The following is a 26616-nucleotide window of genomic DNA, read 5'->3' on the forward strand; positions in this document are numbered from 1 at the left end:
TGAGACTGAGTGGGCTCTGCAGGACTCCAGCCCTAGTATCCAGTGCTTTCTGGGGCACTCCATAGACCTCTCACATTCCTTGTGTCCCAAATTGACCCACCCCTGCTGCTTATGTTCTACCATCCCTACCTGGTGATGCGTCTGTGTCCCTCACTGAACTGTGAGCTCCAGTAGCACAGAGACTGGGGCTGTCTCAGCCACCGGCGTGTTCCCAGCACAGGGTCAGCTCACGAATGTTACAGAATAGTACGGACGAACGAATACCTAAAAGAAAGCATGCCAGAGAGATATTAGGGTCATGCCATCTGCCCTCTATCCCTCACTCAGACCTGACACCCTGTTTCTGAAATCAAAGAGCAGTAAATTTGGCATCTCCTCGCCTGATTCTCATCCTCCTAGGATGAAAGTCCCATTTTGTCAAGAAAATGAAGGGAGGCATTGGGGACCTTTTGTCTCTTAGGGAACAGATGGTAGTAGGAAGGAGGACGCAGAAGGCTAGCGGGTCCCACCGTTTCTCCACGCCCCTTTCATCTCCACTCAAAGGGACCGGACCCTCAGGCATGAGAGACGTAGATCGGCTCTGACACCTTGCAGAGCCGGAAAGCCCCTCCCTGCCTGGCGATCGATGGCGTCACTTCCGGCGCACTCGTGACGTCAGAGGCGGAAGCCACACTTGAAGGAGGGGCGGGAGGCGACGGCTGAGGCGCTGTCATGGAGTTATCGCAGCAAGCGCGGGAACTGGGCTCCTGGGCGGCGGAAGAGATGGAGGCGCCCGTGGCCGCCCGGGCCCCGGAGTCGACGCTGCGCAGGTGAGGGCCGCTCTAGGAGTGAGGACTCCCCACCCTGGAGATAGAGTCCCGGGGAGTGAGAACCACATCTTCATCTAAGACGCGCCGCCCTCCCCATCCCCCTCTGCCCCAGTGAGAATAACCCTTGAGGGCGCCCCCGCCCCCCGAGTAGTAAATCCAGGCAGAGGATCCTGAACTGTGTGAGGACGTCCTGGCGGTGACTCCAACACTCCCGCGCCCATCCTGTGAGGCCGCCCAGAGTGAGGTCCCTTGCACCAGTGGGGATCCTCCATGAGTTAGTAATGAAGGCCCCCTCCCGGTGGGGAAACTGGATCTCCAGAGTAAGGCTGTCCCTGCAGCACTTCACCACCCACCACACACCCCAGCCCAGCCAGTGAGGACCCTCTGGAGTCAGCAAAGACCACCCCATTGAAGACTGAATGTATAGGCGTGATGACCCACAGCTGATAATGAGAGAGCCCTTCCAGGCAGTATAGCCCTCACCCCCACCTCTGGAAGTGACTGGAGATAACCCTCTCCCAGGAGAAAGGGAGCACTCCACCATGGAATGAGAATACCCCTACACCCCGTGAGAAGCCCACCCTCTCAGTGACTGAGAACTCCCCAGGAGGGAATACCTTACCCCCAAAAGTATGGACCCTCCCTCCCCCAAGAGGTGAGAACTCCCTAGTAAAGACCTTACCCCCCACCACCCTGTGAATGAAGATCCTCCACCCTGTGTGACGTCCCAGGCATCCCCTTACACGCTGTTCCCACAGGCTGTGTCTGGGCCAGGGGGCCGATATCTGGGCCTACGTCTTGCGGCATGTGCACAACCAGAGGTGAGCCTGGCTGCATGAGGGAAGCTGTGGCAGGGGAGGGGACCTAGGCGAGTCCCACAGTAACTCCCCTTCCTCCTACCTCTCCACTATAGGAATGTCAAGAAGATCCGGGGAAACCTGCTCTGGTAACTAGTCCTCAAAGCTGTCCCCTCCTGTCTTCCCCAGCCCCCTCCAGCCATGTGCCCGCCCACAGCCTCAACCTCCCATCTCCCCCTGGAAGTCCCTGTCATCCTCTAACTCTGGCCTCACTTCCTCAGGTATGGCCACCAGGACAGTCCAGAGGTGAGAAGCATGTGCTGCAAGATTTTCTTTCATCCAAAAAGAGGACTTGTAGACCTTCTGCTCTAGCCCCAGCCTTGTGCTGGGTGATGCTAGGGTCACTGTGTCACAAAACAGCCGTGATCCCTGCACTCACAGGGCTTACAGTCTAGGGGGAGAAGGCATGAGGTGTGGTTGGGGGGACATGGATATGGGGCATCAAAGCTGGTGAGGTTGGTGGGAGAAGAGACTGGTTTGGGAGAGATACTGAGGCCAATATGGGACCCAATGTGTGCATGGTGCCCAGGTGACATCTGGGGCGGAGGAGGCTTCCAGGAGACCTCAGGACTCCCAGGTGTGGGGCTCAGTGGGGAGATGAGGACTGGGACAGAGACAGGAAACAGGGTGGGAGGATAGATGAGGCAATCCCAGGAGGAAGGAGGGGGACAGGATAGTACCATAGTGCTCTTCTGGTCCTAGAGGTTCAGGCACCGAAACTGCCTAGGGAAAACCCTCTGCCACCTAACTGGGCAGGTAAGAGACTGCTGCTCCACACAGGGCAGTCAGGCCAGGCCGAGCCCCAGCCAGGCCACGCATCTGACCCTGTACCTGATTCCACCAGGCCCATCAGAAGCTGAAGCTGGAAGCCGCTGTTGCCCACCTGCGGGCAGAGATCCTGGAGTTAGACCAGAGCCTGGAGCTGCTGGAGCGAGAGACTGAGGCTCAGGGTGACCCATGGGGCTGGACAGATGGGCAGCAGGTCGAGGTAAAGGAAAGTACTGATGGCCGCCCCTGTTCCTCTCACAGACATGGCCATGGAGCAGGCCCTACAGAGCATGCAAGACACCCAGCGTCGTGCTCTCCTCCTCCGGGCCCAAGCTGGGGCCATGCGAAGACAGCAGCGTGGGCTCCAAGGTCCCATGCAGCAGCTACAGAATCAGCTCAAGCATTTGCAGGACATAGAGAGGTAAGCCTCAGGCGTCCAGGGAGCAGCCCTCACCAGGCTGGGTAGACAAATTCTTAAAGACCCAGTGCTCTGCCCTGAGCGCTTCTTGGGTTCCAGAATTCTGAGCTCCACTCCTTAAGATTTAATGTCCATGAGGCCAGGAAGTTTTGTCATCTCAGCCACCTGTATTTCCAGTGCCTAGAATAGTGCCAGCTATATATCTAGAACACCAGTGCCGGGGAAAAAACAGTAAACGGGACAGTCCTGCCCTCATGGACCTCACACTGTGATGCAGAGGAGACAGGTGGTAAACTGGGAAACAGACAAACCCTGTAATTGTAGGTAGAGATGAGCGCTATGAAGAAAAGGTGATATGATAGAAAGGGAGAGGGAGATCCTACCCTAGGTACAATGGTCGGAGAAGGCCTCTCTGAGGAGGTAACATTTGAGTTGGGGGAGGAATTTCCATGGAGAGGAACAGCAAGAGCAGAGCCCTGAGCTTGGCATGTGGGAAGAACAGCCAAGAGGCCAGTTCAGCTTAAGTTTCGTAGGCAAGAGGCAGAACATGAGGAGGTAGGTTGGAGAGGTGGACAGAGCGCCATGGAGGCATTGGAATTTTATTCTCAGGCTGGGTTCATGCCGTGGCTCAGCCACTTACAGCTGTGTGACTTTGGGCAAAGTATTTAACTTCTTTGTGCCTCAGTTTCTAAGGTCTATAGAATGGGGATAATATTAATACCTACTCTATAGGGTAGGTATGATAATTAAGTGAGTTAAATCACACGGAGTGCTTAGAAGAGTTCTAATACCCATTGTTGTTTTTCTGAGTGTAATGGGGACACATCACATTGTTTTCAAGGGTTTTGAGCAAAACAGTGGCATGATCTGTCTGAGGTTTTAATAGGATCGTTGACTACTGGGTAGAGAGCAGACTGCAGGGGGCAAGAGCAGGGAGACCGATGAGGAGGTTGATGCAGTCATCTAGCCAGGAGATGACAGTGGTCTAATTTGGGGGTTGGCCTCTGAGATCCAGGCTAGCTTTGCTGGCAGCAAGAGGGGACACAGACATCTGTGCTGCCAGCTCCCTCCTCCCAGGAACCTCAGCCCCAACTGCACTCCTCTCTCCAGGAAGGCCAAAGTGGATATAAACTTTGGACCCTTGACATCAGCAGCCCTGAGCCTGGAGCCTGTGGTCCTGGTAAGAGTCCTGGGCCATGGGGGAAAAGGTGGGGAGCCTGGGGTTCGGTGGACCTCTGGGCCCTCCTCATGCTACACTCTCTTCTTCACAGGGCGATGTCCGAACGGCCTGCAGCCTCCGGACCCAGTTCCTGCAGAAGCTCCTGATGCCTCGGGCCAAGGGAGGCAGCATTCCGTGAGTATCCCTCAACCCCCAAGACCCTGCAAAGAACCTGGGCTTTGGGGGTAGTCACTTGTTAACAGACATTGGGCCTCCGGGCTCTGTTAGCCCAGGCCCTGCCCTGACAGGGCTCCCAGGCTGGGAAAAGAGGGAAATAGACTATCATAGACAGTGACAACCCAGGTAGTTAGGGCTGTCAGAGGGTGGGGAGGCCTGAGAGGTGCAGGGAACCCAAATGAAATGCCTTACCCAGCTAAGGAGACAGGACGGGTTCTCTGGTGAGGAGGGTAAAAGGTTGAGAGGGTGTTCCAGGTAAACAGCACACGTGAAGGGGCCCAAGACCAGCGAGTTGATATTAAGTGGGGAACTCAAGTCTGACAGGCATAGAGAAAGAACCTGGTTTCCAATCCTTAAAATGGGGACAGTGACACCCCCTACCTTATAGGGTGGTGGTGATCATTAGAGGGTGAATTGATGTGTTCTGTAACATTCTCTGTCCCCTTCCCCAACTCCACAGAACCCCTCGAGATGATCTCTTTGGAACTTCCTACCAGCAGTGGCTTAGCTCAGTGGAGGTGAGGGGGCTCTCAAAAAGGCCACACCCTCTGCCCCATGATTAAACCTCAGGGTGCCAGGACCTAACTCTTGATCCCTTCCCCTTCTCCATGGAGTCCCAGCTCGCAGCCCTCCTCCATCCTGCCCTGACTTCACTCCTCTCCTCACCAGACACTGCTGACAAACCACCCTCCGGGCCACGTCCTGGCTGCCTTGGAGCATCTGGCTGCAGAGCGGGAGGCAGAGATCCAGTCCCTGTGCAGTGTGGATGAGCTCCAAGATACAGAGATAGCCAGGTGTGGCGTGGACGCTCCCACAGTCAGAGCAGGGCTGGGGGCTGGGTAAATTGGGACAGGTCAGGACCAGGCAGGGTGACCTGCTGATGGGGGTGGAACTGAAACCCAGTAACCAATCCGGCAGGTGGGCTGACATTGGTTACCCCCAAGGGCCCAGGCAAGGGGACAGGTCTCCTCTCTCTGCAGCTCGGCCCCTATTCTCAGCTCCCAGGCCCCAGACCAGCCCAACTCCAGCCAGGCCCTGCCGTCCATGGTGCATCTCATCCAGGTGACCCCCAGGACTCCTTCCCAGGACTCCATCCCCTTCCCAACCCACTCGATCCCCTCCCCGAGCCCCCAACCCCAGGGACCATGCCCACCCTGACTCTGTGCCTCGCTCCAGGAGGGCTGGCAGTCTGTGGCTGCACTGGTCACCCAGCGGGGCCCCCTCCTGAAGGACCATCAAATCCTGACCCGGCATCTCCAGGGCCTGATGGAGGACATGGAGAGATGTACCGTGGGATCCAGCGAGAGGTGAGGGGTCTCCATGGGCAGAGGCCTCTAGGCCATCTCTCTCCCAGAGGTTTCGGGTTATTGGAGGTTTTCCGCACCTGTGGCTCCTGTTTCTGCATCCCTGCTTGCTCTCCTGGTTTGTCTCCCTGTGCTATGGCTCCTTGTGCATCCTTGCAGATCTCATCTCCCTCCTCCACGGTGAGTCTTAGTCACCTTCCTTCTCCTTTGCTTTTTTCTACTCGTGCCCCAGGCAGGCATTGGTGCTGGGGATCCGGAGCTCTGCCCTGTGGGCAGAACTCAAGGCCCTGCATGCCATGAGCCAGGAGCTAGAGGAGGCTTCTGGGCAGCGGCAGCTTCTGCTCCAGGAGCTACAGGCCAAACAGCAGCGGATCCTGCACTGGCGCCAACTGGTGGTGAGAGGCGGAACTCCGGGAGAAGTGGCGGGGCCTGGTGGAGGGCCAGAGTGAGGCTGGGACCCTTAAGATCCAGAACTGGGCCTCCTGGTGACGGGAGGGGACCAGAGTGAGACTCCCAAGAGGAATCAGGACCTGTGCAAAGGGGTGAGCAGGGGCAGAGGCTGGAAGGTGACAAGGAAAAGCAGCGCATCTCCGTGGCCTCTCTGTTACCTAGGAGGAGACGCAGGAACAGGTCCGCCTGCTCATCAAGGGCAACTCAGCCAGCAAGACGAGCCTGTGCCGGAGCCCTGGGGAGGTGAGATGGGAGTTGGGGCAAATTCTGGGTAGGGCTGGGTCTCCTAGGGAGGGGGCTAAGCGGCCTCACACTGCCCTTCCCATCCCTTTCCTTCCCCACAGGTGCTAGCTTTGGTTCGGCAAAAAGTGGTCCCCACATCTGAGATGGTAGCACCACAGAGCCAGGAGCTGCTTCGGTGTCTAGAGGAGGAAGCCCAGCATCTGCCCCATCTTCTGCTGGGCACGCTGCTGCGGCACAGCCCTGGAGGGTGAGACTGGGCCGTCACCATGTCCCCTGCCATGGATGACTGTCACTCCCTGGGCCCACTCGAAAAAAACAATTCCAGTCCTCCCAGTGTTCCCGGGCTGCCAGACCTCACCTTCAGGTCCTCAGCCCCATTCTGGAATCCTAGTCCTCAGACCCACCTCCAAGTTCCTGGGCCTCCTGAGCCCAGCTCCCAGCCCCCAGAACCTCTGGAACCCAAGCCTCCCTCTCAGTGCCCCAACCAACCTGGATTTTCCCCCACAGGTTGCAGCCCCTCCCTACGGTCCTGCCATCCATCCACCAGCTGCATCCTGCATCCCCAAGAGGCTCCAGCCTCATAGTGTTGAGCCACACACTGGGGCTGCCCGCAGGGAAGGTGAGTGCCTGTCCCTTAGGACCCGTCTTCCCACCCCTACCCCCACCCCAGGTGACTGTCCTTCCCCCTTCTTCCAGGCTCCTGAGCTGCTCCTCCCGAAGGCTGCCTCTCTTCGCCAGGACCTTCTGTTCCTCCAGGACCAGCGAAGTCTCCGATGCTGGTATCTGCTCCACATGAAGACCAGCCTGCCGCCAGGACCATCCACCCAGGGTAGGCCTGCCCTGCTTCCTTATCCAGCATCCCAGCCCCTTCCCAGGACCATCAGCGTCCAGAAGAAATCACAAACACCCACTGCTTACACAGTGTGCTGAGTGCTTTGAGCATGCTCACTAGTTTCATCTGCACAGCAGCCCAGGGGTTCTCTCCGTTTTGCAGAGGAGGGAACTGAGAAGCAGAAGGCTTGGTAGCTGCCCAGCCAGCCAAGCTGGGATTTGAATCCAGGCCGTCTAACGTGGGTCTTTGCTCCTAACCATTAAGCAGCACTGCTCATTGAATTGCCAAATACTCATCCATCACCAAACAATAGTATACTTGAGTAGTTAAAAACTGGGCTGTGTAGTTAAACTACCTGGATTCTCTTCTCAGCCCCACCTCTTCCTTGCTGCGTGATCTCCCTGTGCCTCAGTTTCCTCCTCAGTGGAATAAGCATAATCATAATACCTTACAGAGTTGCTGGAAAGATTCAGTCAGGTGACCCAAACAGGGTATTGAGCCATGCCTGGCTGCAGTAAGCACTCTGCGTCTCTGGTGTGATTCCAGTCACCGTTATCTGCACATGCACAGTGTCTAACAGTCCTTACCATGAGGGAAGGGAGTATAAGACCCCAGTTTACAGAGAGGAAGCTGAAACTCAGAAAAGTCATTTATTCCTGGATTCACTCAGCAAGCGCTCGCTGGGTATGTGCCATGTGCTGGCCCTGAGAGCTCAATGGGGAAAGAGGTGAGAGCTGTCCAGGAGGAAAGATGGTGTCTCCAGTGGGCCCTGGGGGACAGGTGAGGTTTTGCTCTGGAGTAGTAAGCAGAGGCCACATGATGCACCCCTCAAGTACTAGGCTGAGAGCCTGGGCTCTGTCTTGGGGCTCTGGGGAGCCTTGCAGCGTTCCAAGCAGGAGAGGGAAAGGATCAGGTTTAGGCTGTGAGATCACTCTGGCTGCCATGTGAAGGATGGACCAGTAAGAGGCTGAGGTTTGGGCTCTAGCAGGGAGGCTGGGGGACAAGTAGGGAAGCAGGGAGGACGCTGAGAGTTGGGCCATGGAGATTGAGGGACCATCAGGGGGAGAGAGGAAGGCATTCAGAATAACGCCTGAGGTATGGTGGGCTTGCACGTGGTAAGAGGACCTGGGAGGAGAGAGAGGATTAGGAGAGATGCTCAGGTGAAGACTAGATGATTGGAGACTTGGTGACCCATTGGCTGCAAGGCATCAGGGAGCCAGAGGATTCATTGCTGCGCCCCGGGTTTCTAACCTGCAGAGCTGCTGCAGATCCGGGCATCCCAGGAAAAGGAGCAGAAAGAGAACCTGGGGCGGGCTCTGAAGCGCCTGGAGAGCCTGCTGGAACAAGCACTGAAGCGAATCCCCGAGCTGCAGGGAGTTGTGGGGGACTGGTGAGAGGGGGACACGATGAGGTGGGGGCTGACTGGCGGAACAGGCAGAACTTAGACTGGGCCGGGGGGCGTGCTGATGACAAGCAGAGCATGGTGCTAAGTGGAGGCCAGTGAAGGTCTGGAGGTCCAGGCCTCCCCTCTTATGCCATCCCCTTCTCCAGGTGGGAGCAGCCGGGGCAAGCCGCCCTCTCCGGGGAGCTCTGCCAAGGCCTGTCCCTGCCCCAGTGGCAGCTACGCTGGATCCAGGCCCAAGGCGCCCTGCAGCAGCTGTGCAGATGAAGAAGTGGCTCAAAAAGAAGTCCAGAGCTTCGCATTTGTTCACCCCAACACTTCACTTCCCTTAATAAGACTTTTGGAAGAAAGCATTGCCTGGATGCATCAGCCCATTGTCTCTACCCACACCTGCCATCCCCCTTCACAGGCTGTTCTGTTTTTCCTCTCAGTTGCCTTGCCACTGTCCTATCATCCCACTAAAGCCAAGAGAATGGGGTACTGTGGGCCCCACCCTACCTGAAACTCTCCTCGTCACTTTTACCCTCAGCAAAAAGTAATCAAGCACCTGCTCTAAATACTGAGGATCCAGCACTGAAAAAAATGGACAGAAGTCCCAGCCTTCAGGGAGTTGTCATTCTAGGACAGGAGAACAGACCACTGACAAAATAAGTAAGCAAAATATTTAGTATGTGGAAGCGGTGTGATTTTTAAATAGAGGGCTACACAGCAAAGGTGACACTCTGTAAAGGTAGAGAGAGAAGGAAGCACACGGGTATCTGAGGAAGGCTTGCAGAGGGGAAGACTACAGCACATGCAAAGGCCCTGAGTTCAGATGTGTTGGTGTGAGGGCTGAGGTGGCAGTGCACCTGCTGGAAGAGGGGAAGGTTTAAGAGATGACGTTGCCTTCTAGTTTATTATACAGTTTCTTTTGTAAATGTAAAATTTAAATCTCTGAGCCATTTGGAATTTATCCAAATGGATTCAATTTTGTCTTATTTTAAATATGTCTCACTAGCACTTATTATAATTCTCATTCAGAGCAATGATTGCCTCTGAAGGAGGGCTGGGTGGCAGGGGTCAACCAAGGAGGCGACAAACTTTCTCGAGTTGGGAATATGTTGTATGTTGAAGGTGGTGGGGTTACACAGGTGTATAGATCTTTCAGAACTATTCTAGCCATACTGATTAGATCTATGCATTTCACTGTGCATTATCTTCAACTTATAAAGTAAAACTTTACCTACCTAAACTTTATAAGGTAGTTTTAGGTGATTTGAGATGCCACCTTTTCATACACTAGATTTCCATGGTTAATTGGGCTGCATCTGTGTTCTCTCCAAGTCCATTGTCTGTCTGACTCTTGTGTGCCATCCCCACAGTGTTTTAATTATAAAGGCTGTGTAATAACGTCTTAGTACCTGAAATGGCTGATTGCCATCTTGCTCTTATTTTTCAATGTGTCCCTGTCTCTTGCTATGTTTTTCTCTCAAATGAAGTGAACTTTATACCCAATTTGCCTGGTTCCAGAAGAAATACAAACATAGATGGGGGTTTTATTGGGGTTGCAGTTAGTTTACAAATTAGGGATATTTGACATCTTTGTGATTTTAAACCTGATTTTCCACCTCCCTTCCCATATTCCTCTCTTGGCCTCCAGAGCACCCTCACTCTCCCAGTTCTCCTCCTATCCCTGGCTACTCTTTCCCAGTCTTTACACGTTTGCCTTCCTATGTGCCACCTTAGTGTCCCCCCTCCTCTTCATCTCAGCTCCGAGCCACCCCCCTACTGAACATGAGGGTCCTTACCCCCATCCTTGCTCAGTATTTCTCCATAGCACATCTTCTAACATACACAGTTTTACTTTATTTATCTTTTATTGTCCTCAAACAAAATATGAGCTCCATGAAGGTGAATTCCTCTATAAACTAGAAGTTGGACAAACTTTCCTAAATATGATTTGAAATCCAGATGCAATAAGAGGAAGTACTGACAAAAAAAATAAAAGAAACTTTTACATGGTTAAAAAAAAAAAAAGCAAAGTAAGAAGAAATGACAAATTGGGGGGAAATGTTCGCAGTTTATAATATAAAAGGTGTGTGTGTGTGTGTGTGTGTGTGTGTGTGTGTGTGTGTGTAGTGTCAAAGTGGAAAAGAAAAATTCCAAGTCCATGGAAAAATGGGCAAAATATATGAATGGACAGTTCTCAGAAAATATGCTCAAACTCTGTAAGGGAAAAGCAAATTAAAACCCCACTTTGATACATTTCTCACCTACCAGACTTGGAAAAAGGAAACCTATAATTTTGGCAGCTCCCTCTGTTGGTAAGGCTATGGGAAACAGCACTCTGATACATCAGTGGATGTGCAATATGGAATATCTGTGGGATAATCTCCAGCAAAACTCTATAAGCATTTATTGGACTTCCCTGGTGGCGCAGTGGTTAAGAATCCGCCTGCCAATGCAGGGGACATGGGTTTGAGCCCTGGTCCAGGAAGATCCCACATGCCACGGAGCAACTAAGCCCGTGCGCCACAAGTACTGAGCCTGCTCTCTAGAGCCCGTGAGCCACAACTACTGAGCCCGTGTGCTGCAACTACTGAAGCCCGCGCGCTTAGAGCCCATTCTCCGCAACAAGAGAAGCCACCGCAATGAGAAGCCCGTGCACCGCAACGAAGAGTAGTCCCCGCTCGCCGCAACTAGAGAAAGCCCGCGTGCAGCGACGAAGACCCAACACAGCTAAAATAAATAAATAAAATTAATAAAACCCAAAAAATAATAATAAAAGGTTTTTTTAATTTAAAAAAAACAAAAACAATATAAGCATTTACTCTTTGCCCAGACAATGCTACTTATAGGAATCTATCCCAAAGACATACTGGGTGAAATAAAAGTTGTGAGACCTTGTACAAAACAACTAGATCATATTCTTCAGAAAGTCAGTGGGGGTACAGTGGGGATTGTTTTAGATTAAAAGAGACATGACAACCAAATGCAATGCAAAATCTTGATTGGGTGGGGTGTTTTAAGTTTTTTTTTTTTAAGCATTTGAGTTTGAAAGTACATTTTGGGGGATTTTTTTGGTTTGGAGGATTGTTTTTTGTGGGGTTTGGGGTTTTTTTTAAATATTTATTTGGCTGCACCAGGTCTTAGTTGTGGCATGTGGGATCTAGTTCCCTGACCAGGGATTAAACCTGGGTCCCCCCGCATTGGGAGTGAGAGTCAGCCGCTGGACCACCTGGGAAGTCCCGAAAGTGTATTAAAAAAAAGTTTTTTAAATTCATTTATTTTGGGGTGCGTTGGGTCTTCATTGCTGCAGGCAGGCTTTCTCTGGTTGCGGCGAGCAGGGGCTACTCTTCACTGCAGTGGCTTCTCTTGTTGCGGAGCACGGGCTCTAGGCGTGTGGGCTTCAGTAGTTGTGGCTTGGGGGCTCCAGAGTGCAGGCTCAGTAGTTGTGGCGCACGGGCTTAGTTGCTCCGCGGCATGTGGGATCTTCCCAAACCAGGGCTCAAACCCGTGTCCCCTGCATTGGCAGGCGCATTCTTAACCACTGCACCACCAGGGAAGTCCCGCGAAAGTACATTTTTGAGTCAACTGGGGAAATTTGAATATGAGAAATGAGAGATTGGATAATACTGTATCTTTATAAAATTTCTTTGGTGTGATAATGGTATCGTGGTTAAGTGGGAGAATGTTCTTAGAGAATGTGTGTTGAAGTATTAAGGATGATGTCTGCAACCTACTTTCAAATAGTCTTATTGTTCATAATAATACTGATTTTTTTTATTTTGGTAAAATACATAGTTTAAAATTTTGAGACCCAACATCATATATTTTGAAATTATATATTAGACTAAAACAAATATGTAGCTATGCTAATGTTACTGGGGACTAAGTTTTTAATGCAAATGAAAAGAGATACACGAGACTTCCCTGATGGTCCAGTGGCTAGAACTCTGGGCTCCTAGTACAGGGAGCCCAGGTTCGCTCCCTGGTCAGGGAACTAGATCCCACATGCGGCAGCTGAGAGTTCGCATGCCGCAACTAAAAATCCCGCATGCTGCAGCTGAAAGATCCCGCATGCCGCAACTGAGGATCCCGCACGTGGCGGTGAGGGCCCCACCTGCCGCAACTAAGACCCGGCACAGCCAAATAAATAAATAAATATTTTTAAAAAGAAGAAGAAAAGAGATACAAATATAAAATCAAAGAAGTAATACCCTGTAATCTTTCATTTGAATTGGAAATATTAGAATGAACTCATGGGGTTTTCTCTTTCTAAACTATATATATAATACGTATAATAAATATATATAAATATGTATTTTATATATATATATACATATGTTTCCCTAGCTAAGTCCACGGAAAAGCTCTACATATGACAACGCAGTAACAATGAGCAACCCTAGTGCCCAGGTTGTGGCCTCTAAATACCATTTCTGACTCAAAGGAACCAGGGATCCTTGGGGAAGTAGCTGATTCTAGGTCTGGGGCAGGAAATGTGCAAAATGAGTATGAAGCATGTTGTACCAGAGAGCAAGGACGTCCTCCAAAACTACTGGGATTGAGTCAAAAGGACTCAGGAGTCAGTATGAAGGCGTTGCCACTGGCTAAAGATGTGACATTTTGAGCAGCAATTAGAATGACTGCAATGGGGACTTCCCTGGTGGTCCAGTGGTAAAGAATCCACCTTGCAATGCAAGGGACGCGGGTTTGAACAAAGATCCCACATGCCGCAGGGCAACTAAGCCCGCGTGCCACAACTGTAGAGCCCACGCGCCTCAACTAGAGCCCGCGTGCCACAAACTACAGAGCCCACGCGCTCTGGAACCCATGCGCCACAACTACAGAGCCCACATGCCCTGGAGCCTGTGTGCCCCAACTAGAGAGAGAAAACCCGCATGCCACAACTAGAGAGAAGCCCGCACACCACAAGGAAGAGCCCGCACGCCACAACAAAAGATCCCGCATGCCTCAGTGAAGATCCCACATGCCGCAACTAAGACCCGATGCAGCCAAAAAAATAAATTAAATATAAATAAATAAATCTTTAAAAAAAAGAATGCAATGACTTGAAGCACATAAATATGTTTGAAAATGTCAGTTCATATTGATATTCACACACACATTCCTCACTGGTCACCTTTGAAGGGTGTTAGTAACCAACTCATTTCTTTCCCCCCGCCAACATAAAATAGGGAAAGAATCAAGCATTTTCTGTCTTCTTTCCTGTATGTGAACAAGTAACCCAATTCCTGATGAGGACGTTTATAAAAGTCACTAATAATTTCAGAGAGGATGATAAAATTCAAAAACCACTATCTTCCATATGTTAATAAGTAATAGATACAGGTAATGATGATCAAGTGCTGCTAAAACTATTAATGGAAAGGTTGGTTGAGCTTTTTAAAATGGATGGAACAGGATCACACTGCTGATCAATCTTGGCATCACCAAAGGAGGACAACCAGATACCATGTGCTCCTGATGGGATACAGTAGGATTACCTCTTAAGTATTCTTTCACCAAATTAAACCTAAATCTAATCAAGCTTCTGTCACTGCAATAAATAAGAAAGGGAGAGGAGGCAGTGAGGAACAAGTGAAACAACATAATTAGTTAAATCCAAAATGTGAGACGTCCTATAGGACAATTGATCAGTTTCTGCAACAAATAGAAGACAAAAAGAGAGAGGGTGGCGGGGAGAAAGAGAAAGAAAAGAGGGAGGGAGGAAGAAAAAGGCAGGAGAAGGGAAATTTTCAGGTTAAAAAAAGACTTTAATAGGATTTTTAAAGCTGGAACAATTTGAGCAACAAAATAAAGTGGTATTGTATAATAACCGAAAGTATAGAATATCCATGAGTCCATACTGATACAAGTGATTTAATAACGAAATAAAGGGTAGAATAGACATCCCCTGTGCAAAAGAATTCCAAATAATTTATGTAGATATCTCACTCTCACGGAGGTGGAGCTTAACTACTCCACCCCTTAAGTATGGGCTGTGCATAGTAACTTCCTTCCAAAGAGCATGAAAAGAGAGGTTTTTTTTTTTTCTTATAAATTTATTTATTTGTTTGTTTGTTTTTGGCTGGGTTGGGTCTTCGTTGCTGTGCGCGGGCTTTTCTCTAGTTGCGGCGAGCGGGGGCTACTCTTCGTTGCGGAGCGCGGGCTTCTCATTGCGGTGGCTTCTCTTGTTGAGGAGCACGGGCTCTAGGCACGCGGGATCAGTAGTTGTGGCTTGCGGGTTCTAGAGCGCAGGCTCAGTAGTTGTGGCACACGGGCTTAGTTGCTCCGCGGCATGTGGGATCTTCCTCGACCAGGGCTCAAACCCGTGTCCCCTGCACTGGCAGGCGGATTCTTTTTTTTTTTTTAACATCTTTATTGAAGTATAATTGCTTTACAATGTTGTGTTAGTTTCTGCTGTATAACAAAGTGAATCAGCTATATGCATATATATATCCCCATATTCCCTCCCTCTTACATCTCCCTCCCACCCTCCCTATCCCACCCCTCTAGATGGTCACAAAGCACCGAGCTGATCTCCCTGTGCTATGCAGCTGCTTCCCACTAGCTATCTATTTTACATTTGGTAGTGTGTATATGTCAATGCTACTCTCTCACTTCGTCCCAGCTTAACCTTCCCCTTCCCTGTGTCCCTCAAGTCCATTCTCTACATCTGCATCTTTATTCCTGTCCTGCCCCTAGGTTCATCAGAACCTTTTTTTTTTAGATTCCATATATATGTGTTAGCATATGGTATTTGTTTTTCTCTTTCTGACTTACTTCACTCTGTATGACAGACTCTAGGTCCATCCACCTCACTACAAATAACTCAATTTTGTTTCTTTTTATGGCTGAATAATATTCCATTGTATGTGTGTGCCACATCTTCTTTATCCATTCATCTGTCGATGGACACTTAGGTTGTTTCCATGTCCTGGCTATTGTAAATAGTGCTGCAATGAACATTGTGGTACATGACTCTTTTTGAATTATGTTTTTCTCAGGGTATATGCCCAGTAGCCGATTGCTGGGTCATATGGTAGTTCTATTTTTAGTTTTTTAAGGAACCTCCATACTGTTCTCCATAGTGGTTGTATCAATTTACATGCCCACCAATAGTGCAAGAGGGTTCCCTTTTCTCCACACCCTCTCCAGCACTTATTGTTTGTAGATTTTTTGATGATGGCCATTCTGACCGGTGTGAGGTGATACCTCATTGTAGTTTTGATTTGCATTTCTAATGATTAGTGATGTTGAGCATCCTTTCATGTGTTTGTTGGCAATCTGTATGTCTTCTTTGGATAAATGTCTATTTAGGTCTTCTGGCCATTTTTGGATTGGGTTGTTTGTTTTTTTGATATTGAGCTGCATGAGCTGGCAGGCAGATTCTTAACAACTGCGCCACCAGGGAAGCCCAGGGAGTTTTTAAAAAGTAATTTTATAGTAAAGAAATCTGACAAGTGCTACTTCAGGAGATCAAAGTTAACAATAATAATTCATGTTGATAGTATGTACCCTTGGTATGATATGATGAAAATTGCACTTTACCTCTGTGGTCTCCCCCCCCCCAAAAAAAAGCATAACCCCAGCCTAATAATGAGAAAAACATCAGACAGATCCCAAATGAGGAACATTCTACAAAATACGTGACCAGTACTCCTCAAAACCATGAAAGTCACAAAAAAGAAAGAGTAGGAAATTGTCACTAGCAAGAAGAGCCTAACGAAACATGACAACTAAATGTTATGTGTTATCCTGGATGGGATGCTTAAACAGAAAAGAGATTAGGTAAACACTAGGAAAACTGAATAAAGTATGGACTCTAGTTAATAATAATTTTTTTAAGGCATCCTATTCTTTTCTTATAACATCTCTAGCACAGAAGCAAACAAAGTATTTTAACAAAGCATTCATTTATGCTGATTCAAACTGGAGCTTCAAGAAACCCAGGCAAGCGGTAACATTAAGTTTTGGTTTTGTTTTTATTTATTTATTTTTGGCTGCGTTGGGTCTTCGTCGCTGCACGCGGGCTTTCTCTAGGGCTTTCTCTAGTTGCAGCACGCGGGGGCTACTCCTTGTTGCGGTGCGCGGGCTTCTCATTGCAGTGGCTTCTCTTGCTACAGAGCACAGGCTCTAGGCGAGCGGGCTTCAGTAGGTGTGGTGCACAGTCTTCAGTAGTTGTGGCTCGCGGGCTCTAGAGCGCAGGCTCAGTAGTTGTGGCTCACGGGCTTTGTTGCTCCATGGCATGTGGGATCTTCCCAGACCAGGGCTCAAACCCGTGTCCCCTGCATTGGCAGGCGGATTCTTAACCATTGTGCCACCAGGGAAGTCCCCTGTATAAAGACATTTTGAGGCAGGGAAAATTGAACTCAGTCTGGGTGTTAGATGATACTAAGATACCCATTTTCTTGGGTGTGAAAATGCTGTTTTTGTTTTGTTTTGTTTCCTTTTAAATACTCCTTATGTTAGAAAGACATCATGAAGCAATTATGGGTGAATTGATAGACGTCTGGAATTTGCTATAATGTAAAGCAAAAAAATAAAAGAAGTATAGACGAAACAAGAAGGGTAGAATATTAGTAATTGTTCAGAGGTACGTGGATGTTCATTGTTATTCTCCCTACTGTTGTGTATTTTTGAAAATATTCATAAAACATTTTGAGGACTAAAAAAAAAGGAGGGGTCAGCTGTGTCCCTAGAAAGCACAGACACCGAAACTACACACGTGACCTCTGAGGTGACGCATTTGACTGTCTCTCGGCCTTTGCATGAACTGTATTCCTCCTACCCAGAATCTCTCTCATTTTCATCTAGCAGAAGTTTTCAGACGTCACCTCCTCCAGGAAGCCTGAGTCAGGCACCTCATCTGAGCTTCCCACATCATGTCCCTGGTTTTTCTGGGACTCACTGTCTGGTAGCGTGTCCGTCTACCCCAGAGTGGGCGACCACGGCCCCCAGCTATATCCAGCCTCGTCCTGCCCTGGGATGATTCGGATTTCAGTGTGTTTTAAAACTTCCGGAACGGGCCTCGCGGTGGCAAGGGCGGGACCTCCGAACTTTCCTGAGTTCTTAATGATCAAGTTTCCACTTCAGGAACGGGGACAACTGACTTTACAGCGCTCTCATTAGCCAGTGTTCCTCCATGAAGGCGTGGCAGTCTCGCTCGGCTGCACTCTCATAGACTCAGATTCTTCCGTAAAACTCGTTTTTCCGGCACTCTGATTGGCCTATATTCCTCCTGGGGGCGGGCCCTTCGGCTGTGGCCGGGTTCTCATTGGCCCTCGATCCCCGTTGGCGAGCCCCGTTGGCGCATGATGTCATGTACCGGCGCTCGTCACTTTCGCTGAGACGTCATCCGCCGGCGCCCACCCTGACGAGGCCAGAGAGTACACAGCGGAACTGGCGGAGGCGACTGAGCTAAGGCGGTAGTAGCGGCGACAGCGACGGCAGCAGCGATGGCCGGGGCGGGGCCAGCCCCGGGACTCCCGGGTGCAGGAGGACCTGTGGTCCCGGGCCCTGGTGCTGGCATCCCGGGCAAGAGCGGCGAGGAACGCTTGAAGGAGATGGAGGCGGAGATGGCCCTGTAAGGCCCGCGACAGGGCGCGATAAGAGCCGTCCCACAGCCAGAGCCCTGGACCCTCCAGGCCACGATAGGCCCGACATATGGCTCTATCTTGGGGAAATGGGACTTTCGGGATTGTGGGGGCGGGAGTAAGAAGGAGAGCTTGGCAGGGGTGAAGGCGCTGTCGCGATATACCCAGCGTTCCAGAATTGGTGCAAGGTCCTGAGCTGTGGTGTCTGTCCTGCCCCCCCCCCAGGTTTGAGCAGGAAGTTCTGGGGGCTCCGGTTACAGGAATCCCAACTGCTGTGCCTGCGGTGCCCACCGTCCCCACGGTAGAAGCAATTCAAGTCCCAGCAGCTCCTGTGATCCGCCCAATTATCGCCACCAACACATACCAGCAGGTATGGCTGAACTAACGCATATAATAGAGCACGTTGCCTCTGAACACAGTGTTTGTATATAGAGAGCTATTAACATGTTGGCTTGTTGATTAATTAGTGTGACAAATATTTCAGGTGCTGGGCACTGAGGACACAGTAGTGACTAAGACAAACAATATTTCTGCCCTTTGGGAGCTTTTATTCTAGATCATGTTGGCCAGTAGAACTTTCTGCAATGATGGAAATGTTTTGTATTTATTCAAAATTCATATTAAAGTTAAATAGTTCCTCTGTCTCATTAGTCACATTCAAGTGCTCCATAGCTAAGTATATATGAGTAGTGAAGAGAGAGACTACTAAAAAGAGAACAAGTAAATGAAACTTGTTCATTCTCTCAACAGATAATTTTCCAGTGCCTTTTCTGCACTAGGCACTATTCTAGACACTAGGCATATAGCAGAGAATAAAACAGAAAAACAATCACTACCTTTTTGGAGTTTACATTTTACTACTGAGAGACAGGTCCAAGTAGAGTAAAAAGGGCAGAGGTTTATCAGCGTGATCAGGGAAGGCCTTTCTGAGGAGGTGACATATAGCAGAGAACAAAACAGAAAAACAATCACTACCTTTTTGGAGTTTACATTTTACTACTGAGAGACAGGTCCAAGTAGAGTAAAAAGGGCAGAGGTTTATCAGCGCGATCAGGGAAGGCCTTTCTGAGGAGGTGACATTTACGCAAAGATATAAAGGGCATGATGGAGGGAACCAGGCGCATATCTGGGGGAAGAGTATTCCCAGCAGAGAGAACTGCCAATGCAAAGGCCATGAGGTAGGTGCATACCTGACATGTTCAAGGACCAGCAGGGAGAATAGTGTGGCTGGAATGCAGTGAGCAAGGGAGAGGGTGGGAGGAGATCAGCACAGAGAGGTGATAGAGACAGATCTAGTAGGACCTTGTTGGTCATCATAAGGACCTTGGTTTTTACTCTGAGATGGGAAGCAGTTGAAGGGTTTTGAGCAGTGGGGTGATGTGATCCAACTTAGATGTCACCAGGGTCACTCTGGCTGTGTTTGGAGGACAGACTGTAGGGGGCCAGGGCAGAATCAAGGAGTCTGAGGAAGAGGCTACCGTAATACTCTAGGCAAGAAATAATGTTGGCTTGGACCAGGGTGGTGGCACGGGAGAGAAGGAGGACACGCTAGACATAATTTCAGGTAGTGCTAAGTGCTTTGGGGAAGATGAAGCAGGATGATGAGAGAAGTTGCAACTGGGAGGGGCTAAGGACACCTTCGGCTAGTGTGATCCCAAAAGCCTCTCTGAAAGGTGATGTTTTACCTGAGACCTAAAGTTTGATAGATAGCCACAGAGTGCAAAGAATGAAACCCTTGGCCTTCCAGGTGAGCCTGCCAGGGCAGCTTGGGGGCACTGAATCAGGCCCCTCACCCCAGCCTCCTCTCCAATAGGTCCAACAGACTCTAGAGGCCCGAGCAGCCGCTGCAGCCACAGTGGTTCCTCCCATGGTGGGTGGCCCACCTTTTGTGGGCCCAGGTAAGTAAGGAGTGGTGGAGTGAGGGAGGCAGGGTGGTGAAAAAGGGATGCCTGGGACTCTCCTCCAACCATCCTCATCTCTCCCCTCCCAACAGTTGGCTTTGGTCCTGGTGATCGGAGTCACCTGGACAGTCCAGAGGCTCGAGAAGCCATGTTCCTGCGGCGAGCAGGTAGGTCTGGGGCCAGGAAATCCCACATTTCACCAAGCACTCTTGTTTCAACTACTTCGCCCTCTCCATTTCATCCCCATGATGTCATCGTCTTTCTAAAGCATAAACCTGATCGTGTACTTTGTCTGTTTGGCATTAGTAAGGCTTCACTTGATCACTGCAAACCAACCCCCTTACTGTCACTCCTAATCCTTACCCTTTGCTGTGTTTCTTCATAGCACTTCATGCTTTAGAACAGTTGTACAATTTATTTATTATGGTTATCATCTTTTGCTTTCTCTAAAATATAAGGTCCATGCCAGCTAGTAAGTATTACATGCTCTGTTGATGGGATGAACAAACCATCAAACAAGCACCTGTGCTCCTCACCTGGCAGTCAAGACCCTACATCACCCAGCCCCTTGCAGAGAGAGATCCCCATTTCCTCCTCAGGAGCCCCAAACATTGCTGGGATATACCAGCAAGGCTCTTGTTGAGGTCCCTTCTCTCCCCTGCTCATTGTCGCCCAACTTTAATCTTCCAAAACCTATCAGCTAAACCCAAGTCAAGCTAACCAAAGTCAACTAAAATCTATCCTCTCCACAGGTCACTCACTCTTACTTTGTGTTGCTGAGATGACCTTTATACACACAATTTTTGTGACGTTAGTATTTCCTTACGTGTATGAAAAGGATATGTGTTCTGTAAAGTTCTGGTATGATCTCTATTAGATCGTACTTGTTAATTGTGCTACTTAAATCCTGTTACACTTTTTTATCTGGTATCTGAGAAGGTTTAACACCTCCTACACTTTAGTATGGTTTTGATCAAAGTGCATATCTGACCTAGTCCCCTGCCCAGCTTCCAACCCTGCTGTGGCTCCCCAGTGCCCTCCAGAGGACATACACGGTTCAGCCAACAAGACTGCTTGGATGCCTACTGACCTCTTGACCATTCTCCTATGATGCTCTCCAACTCTAACTTCCTCTATTACGATTACACTAAACTGAAAAGGGAAAAATTTTTGTTTATAAATGTTCTCCTTGCTAGTAATATTTCCAAACTCACCCTTTGCCTGACCAACTCTTCATTATCCTTTGGGTCTCAGCTCACAGGTCCCTTTCTCCAGGAAGCCTTCTCTAGTCCCCCTGGCGTAGGTCTTCTGAGCTCCCACTGCTTCCTGGGCTCCCCACTCCCAGCCTCCATCACCCTGCCTGGGCTTTCCCCCATCCCAGCCCTGATCGCTCTGGCTGTACTCTGGTGATAGGTCTGCTCTCTCCTACTCTGGACCAGGAGCTCCCTTAGAGCCCTTGGTCTTTGGTGTGTCCCTAGCATTGCACAGGACAGGGCCAGGCTCAGAGGAAATCATCAATGGTAAGTTTTTGCTGAATGAACAAATGAAAAGAACCCTACATCTCCCAGAAGGCTTCCCAGGCTCTTCTCCAGATTTCTTGGTTCTGAGAGTACCCACAAGCACACACCTTGCCCCAAGTGCCCCAGTCCCCCTTGACACACACCCCCATCTCTCCCACAGCTGCGGCCCCCCAGAGGGCCCCTATTCTGCATCCAGCCTTCATCCCTCACGTGCTGCAGAGAGCAGGTGAGGGGGCCAGGGTCACCATCCTGCCACGTAACTCCTCCCCAAGCCCTCCGATTTCCCCACTAACACCCTGACAGATTCTGCTCTTTCTTCTGCAGCAGGTGGTCCTCGTCCTATGGCTCTGCGTCCCCCTCACCAGGCCCTCGTGGGCCCCCCTCTGCCTGGCCCCCCTGGACCACCTATGATGCTGCCACCAATGGCCCGGGCCCCAGGGCCCCCTCTGGGCTCCATGGCTGCTCTGAGGCCTCCTCTGGTGAGTGTGGACAGGGAACTGAGGGTCAGAGGTGCAGTGGGCAGAGAGACCCTCATCCTGGCCGGTGGGCTGTGTCTACCAAGTCTGCCTTTCGCGTGGCTTTTCATGTCTCTGCCTTCTCACTCTCTGACTTTGTCTCTGTCTTTCTCTCTTTCCTTCTGTGGCCGTATCTTTCTGTTTTTTTTCTTTTTGTAAGGAAAGTATAGAGAGAAAACACAAGTTACAGGTGTACTTCTCTCTCTGTATCTCTATTTTTCCTTTGATTGTCTCTGTTTTTCTGTCTTCATGTCTTTTTTTGTCCCTGTGTCTGTCTGTCTCTCTGCCTGTGTTTCTCTATCCCTGTGTTTGTCTCTAACTAGAGACTCCTTTCCCTGTCTAGGTGTCTCTTGCCTGCTCTCTGGCGCCCAGGCCCTTGCTCTGTTGTACAGGATGGAGGTGGGAGTGAGGTCTGAGCCTGTGATCTGGCCCCCCTCACGCCCTCCTTTTGCCTACAGGAAGAGCCAGCAGCACCCCGAGAGCTGGGCCTCGGCCTGGGGTTGGGCCTGAAAGAGAAGGAGGAGGCTGTGGTGGCGGCAGCGGCTGGGCTGGAGGAGGCTGGCGCAGCGGTGGCCGTGGGGGCAGGGGGCACCCCAGCTGGCCCTGCGGTCATTGGGCCCAGCCTGCCACTGGCCCTGGCCATGCCTCTGCCCGAGCCTGAGCCCCTGCCCCTGCCGCTGGAAGTTGTGCGAGGCCTACTGCCCCCGCTGCGCATTCCTGAGCTCCTGTCCCTGCGTCCGAGACCCCGGCCCCCTCGGCCTGAGCCACCCCCTGGCCTCATGGCTCTTGAGGTAGGCAGGGAGCAGAGCAGTGGGGGCACAGAAAGGGCTGGTTGGGCAGACAGGAGCCCAGGGGCTTCTTCACGCAGAAACACATGTCATCTTCTATCTGTGGAGGTAGGAGGGATCCAGGAAATTGGAGGGGTTGGGAGGACGTGGGGAAGAGGGAGGCAGACACACACACCTGACACCCAGCGGCACATCCAGTGCCCCAGCTATGGAGGCGGGAGGACCGGGCGGGCAGAGGAAATGGGAGAACATGAAGAGGGCAGACGGGTCCAGCAGACACCAGCATCAAGCCCTTTGCACCCCATCCCTTTCCTCTGCAGGTCCCAGAGCCTCTAGGTGAGGACAAGAAGAAAGGAAAGCCAGAGAAATTGAAACGCTGCATTCGCACAGCAGCTGGGAGCAGCTGGGAGGACCCCAGCCTGCTGGAGTGGGATGCAGGTAAGTGGGCTCGAGTGCGGGGTCTGTGCTGCTCCACCAAGCGAAGGCGACCCAGGTAACTGCACACCTCTCTGCAGGGCGGCACTGTTGTTAGCCCACCTCGGGGAGAGCCAGACTAGGACACCGGGGGCAGGCCCTCGCCCAGCCACTGAACAGAACTTGGTGGAGGGGATTGGCGCCTAGGACCTTCTGGCCTCTGTGTCATTCATGAGGGGCCTGGCTTGCTAAAAGTGAAAGAGCATTCTTTTGTCTCCTAACTTTTTATGAAAAATTTTAAATACTGAACTGCACAGTTAACAACTATATATCTACCACCTAGATTCAGCGATTAACACTTTGCTGTATTCACTTTAACTCTCCATGTGTTTGTATCTTTTTGGTTTTTGCTCAGTCATTTGAAGTAAATTATAAATGAAGTTATCACTTCACTCCTAAATACTTCAGTATTCATCTCCTAAGAAAAGTGATATTTTCTTTCATATCATTACACGATTAACACATCTAAGAAAATTAACAATAATTCTGTGGCATCTTATATTCTGTTTATATTCATATTTTCCCAGTTGTCCCCAAACTATATTATAGCTGTTTTTCCCCTGAACGAGGATACATGCAGTTTTGTGTCACTAGATTATTTTTTAATGAGAATTGTCTCCTTCCCACTGCTTTGTCTTATGTATAATAGTTTTTTGAAGTGTTCAGACTGGTTGGTTTGTAGAAGGTCCCACCCTCTAAGTTTGTCAGATTATTTCTGCCTGGGGTAAACTAACTTGTTCTCAAAGAGTGTCCTCAGTCACCACCAGAGCTATGGGGCAACCACAGTGGTAGCCAAGGAGAGGGGCCTACCTCCCATCCTAGTCCTTGACTTCTGCCTCTTTCCCTGGGACCGTCTACCCACCCCAGGCCAGAGCCATGGCAGCGCCGGCCCAGATGTGGCCAGTGCAGGCTGTAGGCCCTAGTTCTGTGACCTTGGGCAAGTCACTTAGCCCTTCAAGTTTCATTTTCCTCATCTCCAACAAGGGGATGGTAATAGTATATGCTCATGGGGGAAGGGATTCTTTGGGCTTGAGCACATTTGGTCGAGGCTCAGGCCCAGCCCAGGGGATATGTCCAGGAATGGCAGCTGAAGTTGGCCTTGGAGAAGAATCAGGCAGTATGTTCAGGTTTCAGGGACTCAAGGGGGATTAGAGTGGGCTTTGCAGAGGAAGCAGAGCTGAGGAACGATGAAGTCTGTGGTACCGGGGTGCCATTATGGGAGCCAGTGGGTGTCAGGCGCCCAAGGAATGTCCATGGGGAGGTGTTCAGGAGACCAAAGGATGCTGTGGGCTTAGAGGACAGGCCAGGGCTGGGATGACGAAGGTAGGGGCTTCATCGTGGGAATGGGTGAGCTGGCCCTGGGGTGGGGCAGGGCAGGGCAGTTAGTTAAAAGTGAGGACTCTGGAGCCAGATGCCTGAGTTCTTGTCCCAGCTCTGCCGCTTCCTGATTAACTTGGGGCGGGTGACTTGACCTCTCTGTGCCTTGGTGTAAAGGGTTGTTGAGAGTGCCAGATGTGTTAAAACCTCATGGGTGCTTAGCAGAGAGCCTAGCACAGGGTAAATACTATACAGGCATTGGCTGTTATGACCAAGAGGGCCCCAGGCAGAGACTGCTGGGCATACAGAGGAAGAGGGCTTGGTGATGTTTCCAGAGAAGGTGGGGTCATTTAAATAAGACTGGGCCAGACATCTGTATCCTCTGACCTCCTCTCTCCCAACCCCAGATGACTTCCGAATCTTCTGTGGGGATCTGGGCAATGAGGTGAATGATGACATCTTGGCACGAGCCTTCAGCCGCTTCCCATCCTTCCTTAAGGCTAAGGTGATCCGCGACAAGCGCACGGGCAAAACCAAGGGCTATGGCTTCGTCAGCTTTAAGGACCCCAGCGACTATGTGCGCGCCATGCGTGAGATGAATGGTGGGTGCAGCCTTCCCTGGGGTCAGTGGGCATGGCAGGCATCTGGCCTGAGCCTGACCCCAAGCCTGACCATGAACCCTCCCTCCCACAGGGAAGTATGTGGGCTCACGCCCCATCAAGCTGCGCAAGAGCATGTGGAAGGACCGGAACCTGGACGTGGTGCGCAAGAAGCAAAAGGAGAAGAAGAAATTGGGCCTGAGATAGGGTCTGTGGCTGGGCACCCGCTCCCACCCGGCCGGGCGCTGGCTCCTCCCCACAGTTCTTTGGAAAATCCTCAACTATCCACCCACCCATCCTCCCCAAAACCAGTTTCAATAAATTTACATTCATTTCCATCCTTGGCTAGGCTTGGAAGCACTCTTTGGGGGGCAGGGCTTAGCATCCCCCACTCTGGGAATAGTGGGGAGCCTTGAAAGTTTACTCAGACAAACATGCAGATGGGCATTTTTCGGTCCCTGCTGCATGCCCCTTACATCTTCTTGAAACCTCTTAAGTGCACGTCCAGTGCAGCCTATTCCACAGAGGAGGAAGTAGAGGCTTAGGGCAAGGCCGAAGCCAAGAAGAGGCTCAAACCTGTGGTCTTCTGACTCCACCCTGTGTTCTCAGCACCAAGATAAGGGGGTCTTCTGGGCCCTGCCCTTCTGGAGCTCACAGCCTTCCAGGCTTTCATCCATTCAGCAGACTCTCATCAAGGGCCTGGACAGTGCTGGGGACACAATGGTGACTTAAACAGCCACAGGCCCTGTTCCCTCCAAGTTCATGGTCCAGTGGCAGAAGATAGGGCCGTAGCCAGACAGTCACAGCCCAGAGTGATCAGGGTTGGGATGGGAGCCATCCTGGGAGTCAGGGAGGGGCTTCCTCAAGGCACTGGCCACTTCTGAGTCTGTCTCATTCTTTTCCTGTCGTTCTCTCTCCTAGTCTCTGCAGTTGTCACCCTCTAGGTCTCTGAGACTGTTTTCTAGTTTCTTCACTCTGCCAAAATCCAGCCAACTTCTGCTCTCTTTGAGTGTTTGTGTCTCCTCTGTTTCTCTGTGAGTGCCCCTCTGTTTCTTGTCTCTAAGTGTATCTCTCTGAGTCTCTCTTGTCTCTCTGCATCTGTAAGTCTCTCCCCAACTCCTGTTTCCCAGCTCCACGCTTGTCTCTGCCTGTCTGAAGAAGTGTCCATGCAGGAACTTGAATGCCAAACTGGGAGCTTAGACTTTACCCTGAAAGCAGCCAGCCTTGAGAAGTTGAGATAAAGTTCAAGCAGGGGACTAGCATCACAGATTTTCACTTCAGAAGAATCTGGGGTTCTGTAAGGAGGCTGGAGCAGTGACCAGGCAAAGGAGGGAGATGGCATGGGGAGGGGATGAGGGCCTCCCTGGGACACAGCCATCAGAACCCCTGATTGGGAAAGGGCTTGGGAGGGAGGGGAGAAACAATGCCAAGGCTTCTCAGGG

The 26616-nt window shown here is 50.7% G+C and overlaps 2 protein-coding genes across 5 annotated transcripts; both read left to right on the forward strand.

The window, feature by feature from the left end:
• The first annotated feature begins 672 nt into the window (after positions 1-672).
• HAUS5 (HAUS augmin like complex subunit 5) lies at positions 673-10429 on the forward strand. 2 transcript variants are annotated; one of them, XM_061174097.1, is made up of 19 exons: positions 673-809; positions 1568-1630; positions 1723-1755; positions 1888-1912; positions 2511-2616; positions 2696-2855; positions 3963-4032; positions 4124-4206; positions 4709-4766; positions 4918-5042; positions 5229-5310; positions 5425-5555; positions 5785-5947; positions 6165-6245; positions 6347-6492; positions 6753-6864; positions 6942-7074; positions 8335-8467; positions 8629-10429. In XM_061174097.1, the coding sequence occupies exons 1-19, from the start codon at positions 712-714 to the stop codon at positions 8744-8746; spliced, it is 1920 nt and encodes a 639-aa protein (XP_061030080.1). In that variant the 5' UTR covers positions 673-711; the 3' UTR covers positions 8747-10429. The 2 variants fall into 2 exon arrangements, with proteins under 2 accessions (XP_061030080.1, XP_061030081.1); XM_061174098.1 differs by having other exon boundaries at positions 5247-5310.
• A 7393-nt stretch (positions 10430-17822) lies between these two features.
• RBM42 (RNA binding motif protein 42) lies at positions 17823-25512 on the forward strand. 3 transcript variants are annotated; one of them, XM_061174139.1, is made up of 10 exons: positions 17823-18050; positions 18286-18430; positions 19874-19958; positions 20054-20128; positions 21642-21707; positions 21785-21960; positions 22455-22787; positions 23105-23222; positions 24983-25177; positions 25269-25512. In XM_061174139.1, exons 1-10 carry the CDS (start codon positions 17923-17925, stop codon positions 25379-25381), a joined length of 1434 nt encoding a protein of 477 aa, XP_061030122.1. In that variant the 5' UTR covers positions 17823-17922; the 3' UTR covers positions 25382-25512. The 3 variants fall into 3 exon arrangements, with proteins under 3 accessions (XP_061030122.1, XP_061030123.1, XP_061030124.1); XM_061174140.1 differs by having other exon boundaries at positions 21806-21960; XM_061174141.1 differs by lacking the exon at positions 21642-21707 and having other exon boundaries at positions 21806-21960.
• Positions 25513-26616: the final 1104 nt, after the last annotated feature.

The sequence above is a fragment of the Eubalaena glacialis genome, chromosome 18 (genome assembly GCF_028564815.1).
Source record: "Eubalaena glacialis isolate mEubGla1 chromosome 18, mEubGla1.1.hap2.+ XY, whole genome shotgun sequence".
Lineage (NCBI taxonomy): Eukaryota > Metazoa > Chordata > Mammalia > Artiodactyla > Balaenidae > Eubalaena > Eubalaena glacialis.

Coding starts and splice junctions, on each gene's coding strand:
- HAUS5 (XM_061174097.1), top strand. CDS start 712: ATGGAGTTATCGCAGCAAGCGCGGGAACTGGGCTCCTGGGCGGCGGAA. Junction 1,631..1,722: donor CGGCATGTGCACAACCAGAG/GTGAGCCTGGCT, acceptor TCTCCACTATAG/GAATGTCAAGAAGATCCGGG. Junction 7,075..8,334: donor GCCAGGACCATCCACCCAGG/GTAGGCCTGCCC, acceptor TCTAACCTGCAG/AGCTGCTGCAGATCCGGGCA.
- RBM42 (XM_061174139.1), top strand. CDS start 17,923: ATGGCCGGGGCGGGGCCAGCCCCGGGACTCCCGGGTGCAGGAGGACCT. Junction 20,129..21,641: donor CATGTTCCTGCGGCGAGCAG/GTAGGTCTGGGG, acceptor TCTCTCCCACAG/CTGCGGCCCCCCAGAGGGCC. Junction 22,788..23,104: donor CTGGCCTCATGGCTCTTGAG/GTAGGCAGGGAG, acceptor TTTCCTCTGCAG/GTCCCAGAGCCTCTAGGTGA.